General features: G+C 40.6%; 1 protein-coding gene across 1 annotated transcript; it reads right to left on the reverse strand.

Annotated features, from left to right (window-relative positions):
* Positions 1 to 2475: 2475 nt before the first annotated feature.
* On the reverse strand, positions 2476 to 8222 carry FASLG (Fas ligand). Its single transcript, XM_070939178.1, has 4 exons — positions 7917 to 8222; positions 7722 to 7767; positions 5970 to 6023; positions 2476 to 2870 (listed from the first exon to the last, which is right to left on the reverse strand). Exons 1-4 carry the CDS (start codon positions 8220 to 8222, stop codon positions 2476 to 2478), a joined length of 801 nt encoding a protein of 266 aa, XP_070795279.1.
* Positions 8223 to 19290: the final 11068 nt, after the last annotated feature.

The following is a 19290-nucleotide window of genomic DNA, read 5'->3' on the forward strand; positions in this document are numbered from 1 at the left end:
ATAAAAATAAATTAAAATAAAATAATATTTGTGCAGCTTTCTGAGATTTAGTGTGTTTCTGCAGTATTTCACTCTAACTACACAAACACACAAAATCTCACAAAGCTGTATGTCGAATTTTGTGTGTGTAAAAAGTGTGAAGGTTGGGGTTTTGGGGCTTTTTGTGGTTGTGTGAGGTTCCTGCTTATTGCAGAGGCCATTTTGGGTCTAGCACAGCTGCTTTTATATTGTGGGTGAGCCAGTTGTGTTGTGTTGTGTTTTGTAGATTAAAAAAGGGCAAAGAAGTGACATTGACTTGGCCACACCCACCTTACCAACAAGCCACGCCCTCCCAGTCACGTTACCACCAAGCCCTGCCCACTAATTAAGCCACGCCCACAGAACCGGTAGCAAAAAATTTTAGATTTCACCCCTGGCTGAAATCTAAAATATTAAGCTATCTATATGGCAAGAGCTGCAGTGGCATAGTGGTTAGAATGCAGTACTGCAGGCTATTTCTGCTGACTGCCAGCTGCCTGCAATTTGGCAGTTCAAATCTTACCAGGTTTAAGGTTGACTCAGCCTTCCATCCTTCCGAGGTTGGTAAAATGAGGACCCAGATTGTTTGGGGCAGTATGCTGACTCTGTAAATTGCTTAGAGAGGGCTGTAAAAGCACTGTGAAGTGGTATTTAAGTCTAAGTGCTATTGCTATATACAGTAAACAGTAGATCAGAACCTGGCTGCATTTTAAAAATGAATGACAATTTTGCAAGAGAAGACCTTTGAGAGAAGAATTTTGCAAGTGGAACCTATTTTTATTGAGAATGAATGTCAGGTTTTCTGCCTTGAAAATTAGAGCAGTGGAAACCAATGTCAAGCCATGGCCTCAAACTGGCCCTCATGCTGCCCTTCAAAGAAATCCACATCCCAGAAATGGACAAATGGACATATTTCAAGAACCAAGGCTTTATTGCCCCTTTCCTATGCCCTGGTCAAAAGTTGAGCAGTGTTTGTGATATGAAATTGGCATTATCTGAATAAAAGAGAATATTTAATCCTTCACTTGCAGCTGTTAGACTATTGAAATCCAAGCAAACTAATAATATTTACATACCAAGGTATTTGCAGAACCATTAATCCCTTAGTAATTAAAACATATTTACATATACTTAGAAACATGGGAATTTACATGCACAGATGTATGGAAACTCAATGTATGTTCAATGTTCCTTGCTCCTGAATTGTAAAGCACTTCCTCTTATATTCTATTAACATAGCAGTCTGAACTGCTCCAACTCTGTTGTGCGTGTTAGTGGTTTTTAAGAGGGAGCTAACGCTTCTCTATTTTCTGGACCTAAGTTCCTATATACACAAACGGGAGCAAGCAGTTGCCTGTTTAATTCTCCTTGGTGGAATAGAAGCAAAGACAAAGATATGACTCAATAGCCTTTGAAGGTAAGGCCATCAGATCTGGATTGCAAGGATCTAATTAACCACCATATGGCAGCAAAGAGATGCCTATATATATATATATATATATATATAATATATATATATATATATATATATATATATATATATATATATGTATGTATGTATGTATGTATGTATGTATGTATGTAGGTAGGTAGGTAGGTAGGTAGGTAGGTAGGTAGGTAAGTATGTTTTCTGAGGTTTTCACGGGTGTTTGTATGTAGGTCTTTGGTTATTCGGGTTTTCTCCCACGTAAAATTGGAATTCCAATTTTATGTGGGAGAAAACCCAAATAACCAAAGACCTACATATTGTAGCCCTTACTGAGAGAGCTGTGGGAAGAAAAGAAAGTGCATAGGAGCTTGGTAGAGTGGCTGTTCCACCAAGGAGGTAGGCTGAAAGCAGGGTGATTTAAAAGGTCTTGCTCTTTTAAACTACCATTAGTTGCCTTTTGCAAACTTTATGCACAGAATCTTTTAAAGCACCAGGTTAATGTCTGTCAGAGGTAGGGGAGTGGGAAGGTTAAAAGCTAACACAAATATTAAGAATATAATTATAACTTTTAAAGTTGCATTTAGTAATGGGATTGTGAGTCCTCAAAGAATCTGGAAATCAAAAAAATCTCTTTCCCTTCAAGAAATTAAATACAATATATTTTCACATCAAAAATGATGTATCAGAAAGTAAGCAGCATAAAAAAATAACCTTAGAAAAGAATAGTTGCTGAATTGTAACTGATTCAGGGTGCAAATGACAATAATATTCTTTCATTTTACAACTTAGCTGCACAATCCATGCAAAACTTCCTATGTCAGTCTTGGACAATATTTGGAGTTGAAGATTTCCTGTTGGTCTTGCCAATCAGTATATGGCCTTGAAGCAATCCAGCAGGAGAAAAAAAATCATATTTTCTTTAAATCCATGCAAATGGGAAGTCCATAATAGTTCCAGTTCAGCTGTTCCATGTGATGTTCAGAAGACCCCTATGAATAGCTTGATGAAAGTGCTTACTAACTGTTTTTTTAAAGCATATATAAGCCAAAAAAGGTTTTTGACTCTTCAGAATTTACCAGTGTGGGCTCAGAGACACTCACATACACACTGTCCTGCCTGGAAAGATTGAATAAGGCCCCCAAATAGCTACTTTTGCCCCACATGTGCATTGTCACACAATAGTTCATCTTTCTGTTCTCCATCAGGACTTGGTTGTCAGGATAAGATGGATTTCTCTTGAAAACCATGTGGTCAAGTGGCTGGGAAGTGCAGGTCTGGCCTCGGAAGAACACTTTGGAGTAAATAAAGTAGAGCCCAGGTTCATCAATCACTAGACCCCTGTTCTTGTATTGGACCCCAGAGATGAAGGCATGTCCATGGGTAGTCTCCCACTCCAGGGAATGAGATTGCTGAATTGCTTTGCCTAGAGAAACATGAAATATCATGATGAAAATGGGAGTGATTTCATGCAATCAGTAGCATTTGCTCTGGGACCCCGTTCCCCTATCAGCCTAGGTGCCAAAACATTTGTATGTTTCTTCCTTTCTTCAGGTCAAATGAATCTTGCAATTCCAGCCAACTGGCTGGAATTTCACAGTTACTCCCAAATGGATCCTTCTCCTAGCTGCTTTGTTTCTTGTTTCAGATGTCTCAAAACTCACTCCTGGTTATTATGCTTAACTCTTGTTATAAGCATATTACCTGCATCTCACAGCATCCACAGCAACTTGCACTAGTTTTGGCTTCAGTTGAAATGCTCCAAATAGCAATCCACTGCATACTAGGTTATTGCCATGCAATGATTCCTTAGATCATGGGTGTCAAACTCACCCCATCACGTTGCCATCACGTGATGTTTCATGACATTTTTCCCATTTGCGGGTGGGCGTGGCCTGTGCGTTATGCATTTGGCCCACGGGCTACCAGTTTGACACCCTGCGCTTAGACACTATTCAGAAAGGAATCCTTTTGCTTACCCATATTTGGTAGAATCTTCATATGTAGAGTGGGTCACTTATTGCAACATTCAGCTGACCCCAGTAAAGATTCATATACAGGCCATTTGTGGGATGGGAACAGGATGGGGAAGAAAATATAGTGTTAACACACTCAAATTGCCTTTCTTCAATAGAGTACAAAGGCTGATCTTCTGCTTGGGGAGTAAAGTGTCCATATAGTTTTGATAGCTCTTAGCACTAGCAATAGCACTTAGACTTATATACCGTTTCACAGTGCTTTTTACTTTCTAGGACAACTTATTACAATTTTTTTTAAAAAAGGATGTGGAATGTTAAAAGGCAACAAAAAGGATGTGGAATGTTAAAAGGCAACAAAAATAGCTTGTTCTTCTATTGGTTGGCATGGGTCATCCTACTTATAAACTAGTACTACCCCATGTGCAAGTTAATCTTGTCAAATGCTATCTGCAATATGAAGAATAGAATACAGAATAATAGAGTTGAAAGGGAACCTGGAGGTCTTTTAGTCCAACCCCCTGCTTGACCAGGAGACCCTACACTATTCTGGACAAATGACTGTCCAATCTCTTTTTTAAAATCTCCAGTGATGAACCACCCATAAGTTCTGGAAGCAAGCCATTCCAATGATTCATTGTTCTCACTGTCAGGACATTTCTCCTTAATTCTAGGTTGGATCACTTTTGTCCTGCCCTCAGGTGTTTGGAGAATAGAGAATAGAATATGTTCTCTATGTAAAGGTAAAGGTTTTCTTGTCAGCTGTACCCGATTCTAGGGCACATTGCTCATATCCGTTTCTTGGCCAAGAAAGCCAGTATTGTCTGAAGACATTTTCTGTGGTCATGTGGCCAGCAGGGCTATATGCCAAAGGCACATGGAATGCTGTTACCTTCCCACTGAAGTGGTATCTATTAATCTACTTGCATTTGCATGTTTTCAAACTGCTAGGTGGATAGGAGCTGGGACAAGTAATGGGAGCTCACCCCATTGCATGGAACCTGAGGTCTCGAACCTGGGCTGTCAGCTCTGCAGCTGACAAGCTCCAAGTCTTTAACCACTGAGTCATTGCACCCCCGTTCTCTATGACAGCCCCTCAAGTAATGAATAACAGAATAACAGAGTTGGCAGGGACATTAGAGGTTTTCTAGTCCAAGCCTCTGCTCAAGCTGTCCAGTCTCTTCTTAAAAGTTTCTAGTGATGGAACATCCACAACTTCTGAAGGCAACCCATTCCGCTGGTTAATTGTTCTCACTGTTGGGAAATTTCTCCTAGGTTACTTCTCTTCTTGATTAGTTTCCATCCATTGCTTCTTGTGTTGCCTTCTGGTACTTTGGAAAACAGGTTGACCCAGGGATGAAATGCTATTGGTTCAGACCGGTTCACCTGAACCGGTAGTAAAAATGCTACTGGTTCGCTCAAACAGGTAGTAAAAGAATTCTTTAAAAGTTCCAATGATCATGCAGCACATTTGATTGTCAGAACTTTTTTTTTACTTTTTTAAAGTATTTTTTTATTACCAGTTCAGGTGAACAGGTAGTAAAAAAATGCTTTTAAAAAGTTAAAAAAAGGTTCCGACTATCAGCTGCCACAATCAGCTGGGCCACGTGATTGTCAGAACATTTTTTAATTTTTTTTAAAGAATTTTTTTACTACCTATTGCCCAAACTGGTATTTTTGTGTAAAGTGTGTTAGATTGTTTTTGAGCTCTCTGTGACTCTGTGAAGTTCCTGCTTGTTGCAGGGGCCATTTTGTGTGAAGTCCAGCTGCTTTTGCATTGTATGTGAGTCAGTTGTGTAGCTTTTGTGTTATTTTTGTGTATAGTGTGATAGTTGATTTTCCCGGTCACATGACCGCCAAGCCACACCCACCTGGTCACATGACCACCAAGCCACGCCCACAGAACCGGTAGGGAAAATTTTTAAATTTCACCACTGCGTTGACCCCCTCTTTTTGTAGCAGCCTCTCAAATACTGGAAGACTTTCATGTCACCCCAGTCCTTCTCTTTGTTAGACTGGAAAAGCCTAGTTCCCACAACCATTCATCGTTCAGTTTAACCTCTAGTCCCCCAATTATCATTATTGATCTTCTATGCACTCTTTCTAGAATCTCAAATTTGTTTTTGTATTGTGACCAAAAGTGGATGCAGTATTCCAAGTGTGGTCAAGATTAGAATGTTAGGCAACATCCTGCTCCTCTGAGGTGGAAGCTTCTCACTTTCCTTATCAAACATGCAGAGGATCTTTGGTTGCAGATTTAAAAAATCCATACTTTTCTCAAATCTGTTCCCAGGAAAACTCCTCCGAGTTTGGAATCGCTCCTTGGTGAGTTATATTGTTAAAAATGGAAAATGACAGTATTTATGCTGTACAATGTTGAAAGGTATTTGCCTCTTGAGCTTTGCTGACCTGATGGCCAGGCTAACAATTTGACAACAAGCCAAGGGCAAGATTTCCTACCCATAAAGGGAACAAAGCCCTCTGGGGAAAGGTGGTGGAGCAGGGAAAGAGAATTAGATGCATCAGCAATTTGCATTTTTGATGTCTACCTGTTAAATGTGCACTCCTCTTGACTTTCTTTTCTGCTGTTCTGTTCAGAACTCCTACATTGCAACAGAAGAGAAAAAAAGTAGTTCATAACTGTTCAGTGCCATCAGGAGGGTGATTCAGAATATGAACAAAGGGAAAGTAGAAACCTCAAGATGGAACTTAATTGGATTCTGTCCAGTGGTGAAATCCTGCTGGTTCTGTCCAGCTCGCACGAGCTGGTAGCACTGGCGGCACATGGTTTGGCAAACCGGTAGTGGCAGCAGCGTGAGGCTCCACCTACCCACTCAGATATCATTACTTCCTGCTTTTTAATCCTCTGCACATGCGTAGAGGGTTCAAAATAGGGCGTGATGATACTGTGCACATGAGCGGAGCGAATGGGTACACACTGCACATGCACTTTCGAACTGGTAGGGAAGGTAAATAAATTTCACTCCGATTCTGTCTCATCATAAAGCAGTCTCCTAAAGAAGCCAAAACTTGATTTCCCAAAGAAGCATCACTGATTGCCTCAAATAACTTGATATATTGTATGAGGAAATCTGGACTGGTCTAGACTAGGAAATGTTATGCATTCCAGTAAAATTAAATTGGCATGTTCTGCCAAAACCAACTTCATAACAGCACAAATGCCAGTGAAAAATATTTACTAACAAGTCATCCTCTAGTTTTGAAAATGTGTACATTTATATTTTTAAGGTATCATAAATAGAGAAGGTTGCATGACATTAGAGAATGACAAATACATGTGAATTTTTAAAAAATCATCCCAGATTTTCAGATTCATATCTGAAATATCTGAAAATCTGTGATATTAGTATAGATGATTTTTACAGAAACCTGGTCCAGATGGATGAGTAACAAAGGCTTTCATTTAGAAGAAAAGAAACAAATTTTTCAAAGAAAATGCTGCAAATGTTAATCATTGCCTGGGCCAAAAGAAATGAAGGATTATGTATTAAGGCTTTAAGTTGTTTTATATAAATTCAGAGTGGTATTTTTTATCTTTACTTAGAAGGATTTTTGATGTATTAAGGAGCATGGAATAGGAGTCATTCTCATGAGGATAACAGTACCCAGTATGGCAGAAAGAGACTGTGTGGTTTAAGAGCAGTTGCTACCAAGGACAAGTATAGAAGGAGTCAAGAACATCAACAACGTAATAAAATGCTATAGATATTAAATGAGTGAGTGAGTGAATTAATGAATAAAATCATTTTTTAAAAAACATGATGGATATAACAGAGCAACTGAAACCTTCCTCTTTTAAATATGCAAAAGTTATAGAAAGGAGTGGGGCTTGGATTACTTCTGCCAATTTAAAGATTCCCTCCACAGATGTCCCTGATTCTTATTGCTGAGTTTGTGGAACTAAGAAAGGGATTTTATATTAAAATTTGGCTCTGAAAATTAGGCAACAGGTAGTCTTTTTTCCTTTCACACAGGAGTTTGCATGAAGTGGAAAAGCCCTGTTCTGTACTGTAGTACTTTATAAATCTGTTCCTTAAGGTCTTTGGACTTGTCTTCTTGTCTTATTCTCCATTTTGCCTATATTCCAAGCCTGCATCAGTTATTTGTTTCCTAACCAAGACTCATTCCATTATTTCAAGGAAATAATGGGAGGATAATAAAATGTGCAAAGCTATGGAGTGAAATTCAGGTATAATATTACCAGGAAACACAATCTTTGAATAGGAAACACAATTTTTGCTTTGTACCTTCCCAATCTTCACAGGACTAGGAGTTCTCACCTTTCAGCATATCAGGAGATGGAGGGACACAGCCAGAGCTGGAAAACTGTGAAAGTAAGAAACATACAGGTATATTTGGAAAGAAAAACTACCCCACAAAGTTTACATAGCTAGGTAAACTTCTATAACTCCAGACCCATTCTCCCAATTTGACAAGATTTCTTATGTATTTTCCCCTACAAATTGAGATGTTACCTCTTGAAGTTCCTTTTGCAGGTGGAAGATCTGAAACATTGCCAGCCCGATCCCCATGATGGCAAGTAGAATCAGCAAAAATACCACCAGGAAACAAAGGCGTGTACCATCTCTGTGATTCTGTCTATGCCTTTTCCTCTCTGGCACAGGCAATGGTAAACAAACGTCTTGATCTGCCACAATTCCACTGGAATGATACAGTACCATTTGAGGAGCACAGTCTGAGCTAGGAAGACCACTGTTGTTTGTCCAGAAGATCTGGGGATAACCACAATACTGATTCTGTTGCATGACTGAAAGATGCATACATTGAGTCTTTGGATTCCTCCCTCACTGCTGCTGAGATAATCTTAGACACCGTGTCATCAAAATGCTCTCTTCCTGCACTGTATTTCCACTCAGCAACTGCACTCAAAGCTGAAAAACCTGGGGTTGACTGCTGAAAACCTCACACAGCTTCCGCTCACTGTTGTGATGCTAGATAATTGCATGCACAAAGAGGTGCTTTGAAGTTGCCCAAAAACCACCCTCAAGTGGTATTATCCCTAAAATAAAATTAATATAATTTTTAAAAATACCCATGGGGGGGGGACAAAAACAAAACAAAGCAACCTCTGGCCTCTACGACATCCCCCCTCCAAACAAAACAACCCTTTCCAGCCCTGTGCATCTGGTCCAACCAACTTTTCATAACTCTACTTACTGTGAGCCTTCCAAGAATTATGTGGAGTAAGACTAGAGTAAGGTTGTCAATTGTAGAGAGATTTATAACATAAAGGACCAGAAAGAGCTTTACATGCAGCTTAATTTTAATCTTAATTCTACATATACCAGAAATTCAGTACAGTACCCAAGTCATAAGGCCAGTTGTATGAACTATTTAACTGAATTACTTTTGTTCATAGATGTTGGATGATAATCAAAAGGAAATTAGATGTTAAAAGCCTGCCACAACATTCTTTATGGAAACATGAATGGGTAAGTGGGCAAGACACATGGGCTCCTAGGGCTCTGATGATATGTGATGACAGAATAGTTCCTGGGTCCTGGGGCAGTATCACCTTGATTGTTAGCTGCATAAATAACAAGCTGGTGAAGAAGACTCAATAATCTACTTTTGTGCAGTTTCAGTGGATTCATACTAGCTACAAGAAGTGGTGGGTGTATTTTAAGTTTCACTTGAGATTTCCATTGCATTAAAAGTGGGCTAGTTTTTTCAGGTGGATTCATTGGATGGAAAAAGCCATGTTTTTAGACAGAATACAGTGACTATAATCAACAGGCTACACATCTTGTTGACCTAATAATTGTTTACTCAGTTTGGTTAGATTTGTGTGATGCATTGTAAGTAACTGCAGGGGATTGGTAGACAACACGCTAAGCTAAAATGAGATTGGCTACACCAATCTCAAGTGGTTCAGTGTATCATCACAAAGACAGCCAATGTTGTCATTAGTTTGAAACAGGGGTAAAATGCTCCGGGTTCGGACCAGATCGCCCAATCTGGTAGCGATGGCAGCGGGTGGTTCAGAAAACCGGTAGCAAAAACCCCTGCCCTTTTAAAAGCAAAAAAAAAAAATGCTTTTAAAAGAAAACAAAAGCCTCTGACGATCAGGCAACTCAGCTGGGATCGTCAAAGCCTTTTAAAAGCATTTTTAACAACCTCTTAAGCCGAAGAGGCTGTAGAAGAAATGCTCTTAAAAGTAAAAAAAAAAAAGTTGGCCATGCCCACCCAGTCACATTACCCCACCCCCCAACAAGCCACACCCACAGAACCGGTAGTAACAAATTTTACATTTCACCACTGATAATTATCATCAGGGGGAAAAAAAGATACATATCTGTATATTTCCATTCACGAACAATGCAGACATATAAACCTCTGTTCTGGTTTATCAGCTAAATCAGAATCCATGTCAAAGCTTAATACTGTCTCCTTCTGTAAATTTATCATTTGAGGACTGATCAACACAACACAAAAAGTGACATTTTTTTTGCAGGTAGTCCTCGACTTACGATTATTTATTTATTTATTTATTTATTTATTTATTTATTTAATTAATTTATATACCGCCCTACTCCCGAAGGACTCAGGGCGGTGAACAGCCAAAAGATAAAATACACATAGTACAAATGTTAAAAAACCTGTTCCAGATGGCAGGTGCCCCCACAGAGAAGGCTCTCCCCCTGGGGCCGCCAGTCGACAATGTTTGACCGATGGCACCCTGAGAAGATCCTCTCTATGGGAGTGTACTGGTCGGTGAGAGGCTACTGGTGGCAGAAGGCAGTCTCGTAGGTACCCTGGTCCTAAGCCATGGAGCGCTCTAAAGGTGGTAACCAAAACCTTGAAGCGCACCCGGAAGACCACCGGGAGACAGTGCAGCTCGCGCAACATGGGAGCGCCACGTCGCTCCCATAACCATTTGCTTAAGGACCATTTGAAGTTACAACAGTGCTGGAAAAAAAGGGGACTTATGACCATTTTTCTTACTAATTGAAGCATCCCCGTGGTCATATGATCAAAATTTGGGCAACTGGCTTGCATTTATGATGGCTGCAGTGTTCCAGAGTCATGTGATCCTCTTTTGTGACCTTCTGACTGGCAAAATCAATGGGGAAGCCAGATTCATATAAGCACCATATTCCTAACTTAATGACAGCAGTGATTCACTTAGCAACCATGGCAAGAAAGCTCATAAAATGGGGGCAAAACTCGCTAAACAACTGTTCTCGCTTAACAACAGAAATTTTGGGCTTCCTTGTGGTCCTAAGTCAAGGACTTCCTGTACATCTCAAAAGTTAGCTCTCTAGATTGTTTCCTCTGATTATTCTTAATAAAAATATTTTTCTTCTGTTGTATGTTACAGGCAAGTGTGTTTAGCTACATGCATTGCTTATTTATTTTTTACTTATTTTTAATCAGATTTTTATCTGCCTCAATAAAATCTTGGTGGATCAGTGGCTTATAAATGCAATAAATTAAAAATGCAGACATACAGAAAAACTAAAAATCATACAATGTATATATGTTGTTAAACAGAGAGGGGTCATCACCCACTGTTTTGATTCTGGGATACCTCCAAAGCTGATAAATCTGCCAGTGCTACTAACCCAACCTCCGTTTTCCGTCTTTCATAAGAATTTCCTCTTCCTGATCATAAAACAGGCTTCTGATCCCTTGAGCTACTTATTTCCGGCCTGGGATTAAGAGCCTTGTATTCAGAAACTACAAGAGATTATCCTGCTCAGGACTCAGAAAAAGAGAAGCGTTGAGGGATGAGAAGCATGCTTTTTATTTTCTGCTGTAAACTAGATGATAGATGATAGATAGATAGATAGATAGATAGATAGATAGATAGATAGATAGACAGAAAGATAGATAGATAGATAGATAGATATACTGTAGATAATAGATAGATAGATAGATAGATAGATAGATAGATAGATAGATAGAGATACTGTAGATGATAGATAGATAGATAGATAGATAGATAGATAGATAGATAGATAGATGATAGATAGATAGATAGATAGATAGATAGATAGATAGATAGATGATATATAGATAAATAGATAATGTAGATGATAGATATAGATACCATAGATCAAGGTGAAATGCTCCCGGTTCAGACCGGATCGCCCGATCCGGTAGCAATGGCGGCGGATAGTTCGGAGAACCAGTAGCAAAAATCCATGCCCTCCCCCATGCCCAGCTGAGGCGTGCGATCATGAGAGCCTTTTTTAAAACTTTCAAAAGCATTTTTTCTAAAACCTCTTCCATTGAAGAGGTTGTAGAAAAGTAATAAAAAAAAGCCTCTGATGATCATGCACCTCAGCTGGGATTGTCAGAGCCTTTTAAAAACATTTTTTCTATCTACAACCTTTTCAGCTGAAGAGGTTGTAAAAAAATGTTTTTAAAAGACTCTGACGATCCCAGCTGAGTTGCCTGATTATCAGAGGCCTTTTTTTCTTTTAAAAGAAAAAAAAATGCTTTTAAAAGCAAAAAAAGCCTCTGACGATCAGGCAACTCAGCTGGGATCGTCAGAGTCTTTTAAAAGCATTTTTTTACAACCTCTTCAGCCAAAGAGGTTGTAGAAAAAAATGCTTTTTAAAGTAAAAAAAAAAAAGTTGGCCATGCCCACCCAGTCACATTACCCCCACACACACACCAAGCCACGCCCACAGAACCGGTAGTAACAAATTTTACATTTCACCACTGGTTTGAAACCTCTTGTATTTTCTCAAATACATTTTTATTAGGTTATAAAGTATTATAAAATACAAAATACAAAAGCAAATAGGAGGACAGTGAAAGGGACAGTTTCACCATAATAGTAAATAGAATAGTAAATGGTAGAAATAGAACCAGTCAAAGACCTTGGGAAACATTTATTTATTTATTTTATTTTATTTTTGAATTTGTATACCGCCCTTCTCCCTGAGGACTCAGGGCGGTGAACAGCCAAATAAAAACATCAAATACAAATATTAAAACACGTTTAAATATATATATAGATTTGGCCCCATTAATTAAAACGATAAACAAAACAAAACAATTAAAAAACCCTTAAAAAGAAATTAAGCCAGCCCGGCTTGTTGAAAAAAGAAAGTTTTAAGGGCACGGCGGAAGGCACTGAGGTCATGGATTCTCCTTATCTCAGGGGGCAACTGATTCCAGAGGGTGGGTGCCCCCACAGAGAAGGCCCTCCCCCTGGGGGTCACCAGCCTGCATTGTTTGGCTGATGGCACCCCGAGGAGGCCCTCTCTGTGGGAGCGCACGGGTCGGTGGGAGGTCGTCGGTGGCAGTAGGCGGTCTCGAAGATAGCTAGGCCCTATGCCATGGAGCGCTTTAAAGGTGATAACCAACACCTTGAAGCGCACCCGGAAGACCACCGGGAGCCAGTGCAGTTCACGCAGGAGCGGTGTTACATGGGAGCGCCACGCTGCTCCCGTCACTACCCGCGCTGCTGCGTTCTGGACCAGTTGGAGCCTCCGGGTGCTCTTCAAGGGGAGCCCCATGTAGAGAGCATTGCAGTAATCAAGGCGAGAGGTTACGAGGGCATGAGTGACTGTGCACAAGGAATCCCGATCAAGAAAGGGCCGCAACTGGCGGATCAGGCGAACCTGATAAAAGGTCCCCCTGGTTACAGCCGTCAGATGTTCCTCCAAGGACAGCTGCGTATCCAGGAGGACTCCCAGATTGCGAGCCCTCTCTGTGGGGGCCAAAGACTCACCCCCAATAGTCAGTGATGGAGTCAACTGACCATATCGGGATGCCGGGAACCACAGCCACTCAGTCTTGGAAGGGTTGAGCTTGAGCCTGTTCCTCCCCATCCAGATCCGTACAGCCTCCAGGCACTGGGACATCACTTCAAGGGCATCGTTGGGGTGGCCTGGGGTGGAGATGTACAGCTGAGTATCATCAGCGTACTGATGGTATCTCACTCCAAAGCCACAGATGATCTCGCCCAGCGGCTTCACATAAATGTTGAACAGGAGGGGCGAGAGGACCGACCCCTGAGGCACTCCACATATAAGAGGCCTCGAGGTCGACCTCTGCCCCCCTGCCAACACGAACTGCGACCGGTCGGAGAGAAAGGAGGAGAACCACCGTAACATGAATATATGTTTCTTTTGCAAATCTGAGCTCTGTGTGAAAAGTTAAGTTTTCTGGCTGAATTTAGTCCTATTGCCAATTCTGAGATACAGCTTTTTTTTTTTTTAATTTGATTTATATGCCGCCCTTCTCCGGAGACTCAGGGTGGCTTACAATGCGCTAAGAAATAGCCTTCATTCTTTTGTATATTTATACAAAGTCAGCTTATTGCCCCCGCAACTGGGTCCTCAATTTAACTACCTTAGAAAGGATGGAAGGCTGAGTCAACCTTGAGTCTTGGCGAGATTCAAAACTGCAGTAATTGCAGGCAGCTGGTCTTAATAACCAGCTTAATAACAGGGTGCCTTAGACCACTGTACTACCAAGGCTCTTTGTTCTAACTCCTCAGGGAATGCTAGTATTTGAAAATTGAATGTGTTTTTGGGCTTTCCAGATCGTGGGGAACATGAATATGTATTTCTTTTGCAAATCTGAGCTCTGTGTCAAAAGTTAAATTTTCTGGCTGAATTGAGTCCTACTGCCAATTCTGAGATACAGCTTTGTTCTAACACCTCAGGGAAAGTTTCCATTTGAAAATTGAATGTGTTTTGGGGCATTTCAGATTGTGGGGAACATGAATAGATATTTCACTTGCAAATCTTAACTCTGTGTCAAAAGTTGTTTTCTGGCTGAATTGGGTCCAGTTCTGAAAAATAGCTTTGGTTTAACTCCTCAGGGAATGCTTGTATTTTAAAATTGAATGTGTTTTTGGGCTTTTCAGATTATGGGGAATATGAATATGTGTTTCTTTTGCAAATCTGAGCCCTGTGTGAAAAGTTAAGTTTTCTGGTTGAATTGAGTCCTACTGCCAATTCTGATACAGCTTTGCTCTAACTCCTCGGGGAAAGTTTCCATTTGAAAATTGAATGTGTTTGTGTCTTTTCAGACTTTGGGAAACATGAATAGATGTTTCACTTGCAAATCTTAACTCTGTGTCAAAGCTTGTTTTCTGGCTGAATTGAGTCCAGTTCTGAAAAATAGCTTTGGTCTAACTCCTCAGGGAAAGCTCGTATTTGAAAACTGAATGTGTTTTTTGGCTTTTCAGACCTTGGGAAACATGAATATATGTTTCTTTTGCAAATCTGAACTCTGTGTGAAAAGTTAGGTTTTCTAGCTGAATTGAGTCCTACTGCCAATTCTGAGATACAGCTTTGGTTTCCTCAGGGAAAGTTAGAACAAGAGCCAAAGAGCAGCCCCTGTGCAGGGGTTCTTATAGGGGCCCCTGGCCCCTCCCTTACCAATGTGTGAGTGGGCCGGAGGGCCATTAACTCTCCACAATGGGGCTGCAAGGGCCGGAGCCCCTTGACCCACCAGTGGTATCAAAAGTCCCTCTTTGCTCCCATCTGGTGGGTTTTTAAGAAACTGCCATGGCTGGCACAAAACACCTAACACAGTCAATGCTTAACAGAACATAGCTAACAATCTGACAGCTAACAGCGGCTGCTCGGCTCACAGAGACAGCCCCACACTGGCACTTTTACAGTTTTTTTATACTCCCTGCCGGCAGCGTCTCAGCGTGCCATCTTCTCTTGGACAATTAACAACAAACACAGCTGTCTGAATATAGTACTGTGCATTCTCACCAACTCTCAGTACTCTGGGCCCATAACCAATGTTAAGGATATTCTTGGTTCATAACCAATGTTGTGGGTTATTGAGCAGAGTACCCTTTGAGTAAACGCATGAAAAGCAACTGGGAGTGGTTGTGAACAATCACAGTTAACATACAAACACACTGAGTTGTTGTAGTCTTTTACTTTTAGAAAAAGTAAAGCAAAGTCCAAAAACAATCCAAGTCATACACAGATAAGACGAGAATTAAAAGATCAATCCAGGGATATTCCAAGTACAAAGACATCTTACCAGTTGTAGTCATACACAATAAAACAGTTCTTGAGTTTCAAAACAGGAACAAGTTCAATATCAAAACATTCAATAAATAGTAGAAAGCAACATGTAGCTATGATCAAAGAGTGATCATGCAGAGAGATCAGGTAGAGAGTTACAGCAAATAAGCAAGTAAAATGGTGTAGTATCCACACAAGCCATGATCCTGACTTCCCTTAAGTACATTGGCTACAGAGCTTAGCCAAGCAGGATACAGGATGATGCAATACAGTCTTAAAGCAATATAATACCTTTCTGACTGCAAACATACATTGTTGGTTTATATATTGCCTGACCAACTATTTAGACAAATAACCATTTCCTAACAACGTCCATAGTATATTTCACTGGTCTATTAATTTAGTCACTATATTGAAGAATGAAATAAGATTGGTTTGGCATGATCTGTTTTTAACAAGCCTGTGCTGACTGCTAGTTATTACTTTATTGATTTCTAGGTATTGGCAGATCTGTTTTTTTATTATCTGTTTCAGTATCTTCCCGGGTATTGATGTTAGGCTGATGGGTCTGTAGTTTCCTGAGTCTGTTTTTTTCTTTTTCTTTTTTTGAAGATGGGAACCACATCAGCTCTTTTCCAGTCCTCTAGTAGTTCCCTGGTGTTCCAGGATTTTTGAAAGATGTGGTGCAATCATTCTGAGATGACATCTGCCAGCTCCTATAGAACTCTGGGATATAATCCATCAGGTCCTGGTGATTTGTATTCATCAAGATCAGACAGGTGTTCTCTTACTATTTTTTGCTTATTTTAACTTTTATTTCCAGTCTGTTTTTTACAGTTATGTTTCTGGTAGGTTGGGCTATAGTTTCTTTTTGCGTGAAGACTGATGCAAAGAATGAGTTAAGCAGATCGGCTTTCTCTCTGTTGCCTGTTACTTCCTTGCTGTCTTCTCTCTTTAGTGGACTGACTGTTTCCTTGATTTTTTCCTTGTTATTTATATGTTGGAAGAAACTTTTTTTGTTATCTTTGACTTTTGTTGCAAGCCACCAGCCTTGATAGCACAGTGGACTAAAGCACTGTTATTAACATCTGCTGCTTGCAATTACTGCAAGTTCAAATCTCACCAGGCTCAAGGTTGACTCAGCCTTCCATCCTTTCAAAGGTAGGTAAAATGAGGACCCAGATTGTGGGGGCAATAAGCTGACTTTGTATAAATATACAAAAGTATGAAGGCTATTGCTTAACGCATTGTAAGCCACCCTGAGTCTCTGGAGAAGCAGCATATAAATTAAAGCAAAAAAAAAAAGTCTTTGTTCATTCTGAATCTTTGCTTTCCTAACCGTCTTTGCAGATTCTGGCTGTCTACTGATATCCTACCTTAGTTATGTGTCCCTCTTTCCATTTTTTGTACTTGTCCTTTTTGTCTTTCAATTTGTCAGAGATTTTTGTGCAGCCATGCTGGTTTCTTCTTGGATTTCTTGTTTTTTTTTTTCTCAGGGTATTGCACTGATCTGGGCTTTTATGATTGAGTTTGACACTCCTACTCTAGGTCCTTATCTGCCGGCGTCAGTCTTTGGTCCTTCTCTTCCACTTTTTTTCTGTTTGTTCTGATTTCTCTTCAATTATTTTAATCTTTTGTTCATTATTAGCTATAATTTGTTGAATATTCCATATTTTTTTCATCCATATTTTGCTTTTTTCCCCTTCATCGCATCATGGTTTTTTTCTAAGGCCTGTTGTAATGATTGAAACATCAATTTCATTTCTGCTTGAATTGTATTCATTTTTGCCTGTTGCAGCATGTTATCTAGTGATCTTTGGCTTGCTGGGCTGGATGCTAATGCTGATGTTGCTGATGATGGTGCAGATGTGGGTTTTTTCTCTGTTTTAGTTAAGTTTGAGATACTTGTTATTTTGAAATATATTAAGGGATTTAGAAAAGATAAACAGCAATAATTCACAATAATACCAAAATAATCCACAATCCCCAACCAACTCGCCTTCCCCTTTTAGAATATTTACCAAAATCAATCCACCACGATGTTCCCTTTTTTCCCTTATTCTCAGTCACCAACCCATTTCACAACTCTAATCAGCAGCAGACAGTCAAGGATAGTTCACTTTACTTTTACTTTTTTAGTGTCCTTCCCCACCTGTAGGTGTCCCCCTTGCGCTATTTCTCTCCTTTTTCTCTCTTTTTACTTCTATGTCAAATTATCCAATCCAAAACTTTTTAAAGGTTCCAAGTGTCAAAGTATTAATTGTTTAATATTATTAAAACAACCAATCCAGTTTTCCTGCCTTTAAATTTTCTATTATATTTCTAAATATATAAAATTCAATTATATTTCTCTCAGAGAGTTCTGTTTTCTCTTTTCCAGATCTGTTAGCAGCTCACAGGCTTAGTCACCGCTGTTCTTGATGGGTGGGAAACAAATACTCCACCCCCTCCTATTTGAATTCCACTTTCAGCAAAACAAATTATTATGGGGGCAAATTCCTCAACAGAAGTTGGAAAAATCTCACCCAGATCAGTCACACTGTTCTCCAATCATTCTTCGTTGCTTCTTTGGTAGGGCTGTCACAGCTTCGGTCAGGCATGTAATGGCCATCTTTTTCTCCCTGCCAGTTTGAGAGCTTTCTCCAGATTAAATAAGGAGTTTGTGATCTCCCTGTGATTGATGTAGTATACTCTTTATCTTCATCACCCTGGAGGGGTAACTTTGATCTCGAGGGACCTCCTGGTGGGCAGAATTTGGTAGGTTTTCATGGAGCCCCGTGGAACCACACCATTTTGCCGCAATGTCAGCTCTTGCTAGGGACAGAGATCTCCACAACCTGGCATGCCATATAAGATTTCTCTTGCTGCTTCTTTTGCAGCTTCTTCAGCTTTGATGGGGATGGGGCTTTTGGGGTCACTTTGGGAGCCAGTGCCAGACACACAGCCACTCAGTGGCCTTCCTGCCCACACTGGAAATACATGCTGGTTCTGTGCCTCAGGGGCTTCACGGGGGTCATTGCCAATGCAGGTGGTGGCCTCCTTCCCAATGGACACCACTCCTGCCTCCTTTTCTGCTGGCTTTCATTTTCCCCATGGCTCCAGTATTCCTTGATGTCAAGCTCCATCACTACTACCAGCTGATACCAGTCGCAGATCCGGTCGGGTATTCCCCTAGGTAGGCAAGTGTAATACAGCTCTTGGTTCAGGCCATCTCTGAAATGGTAGACCAATTCTTGGCCAGTCTAGGTCAGGCCTGTGAGTGCTACACAAAAAGCCAGAATGCTCGGGTTTCAACTATATATACCTTTATTGCCACTACAAGCCCAGACCTCAGCACATGATGAGTATGATAGTGTAGTTTAATGTCAGTACTGGGAGCTTCTGCCTTCCACCTTTTAATCTGTTAAATTGGGTGAATGAGGATGCAGCAAACCAGGCAGTGAGTGACAACAGCTCTGTTTATTAGGGTGAGAACCCAGCAACTGACCTAGGGAAACAGCTCCCCTTATATACCTTGCAGCTGTGGTGGTCAGCCAATCAGCTGTGGGTCAGTTAATTCAAACTGCCCGCCAAACAAACCTATTTACATAACACTCCTCCCCTCCCAGAAGTCACTTTGGGTGTTATTTACATACTAAGTCTTTCAGGTGACCAGGGCGGGTACGTAGCCTGGTCGACCTGCGCAGTTCAGTTGGAGGGGTGGCGTCAAGCAGGTTGGAGGGACTCCCTGTTTCTCCCTGCTCCGCCAATGGAACCTCTGAGATCTCCTCTTGGGCGGTGACTTCTTCAGCTGGCGGGAACTCCTTACTGGGACAGCTCCGGATGCCAGGATTGTCAGCTAAGTCCTCCGCTGCACTCGGGCTTGACTTAG

The sequence above is a fragment of the Pituophis catenifer genome, unplaced genomic scaffold, assembly GCF_029215685.1.
Source record: "Pituophis catenifer annectens isolate HBS135680 unplaced genomic scaffold, rPitCat1.0.hap2 SCAF_3, whole genome shotgun sequence".
In the NCBI taxonomy this organism is placed as follows: domain Eukaryota; kingdom Metazoa; phylum Chordata; class Lepidosauria; order Squamata; family Colubridae; genus Pituophis; species Pituophis catenifer.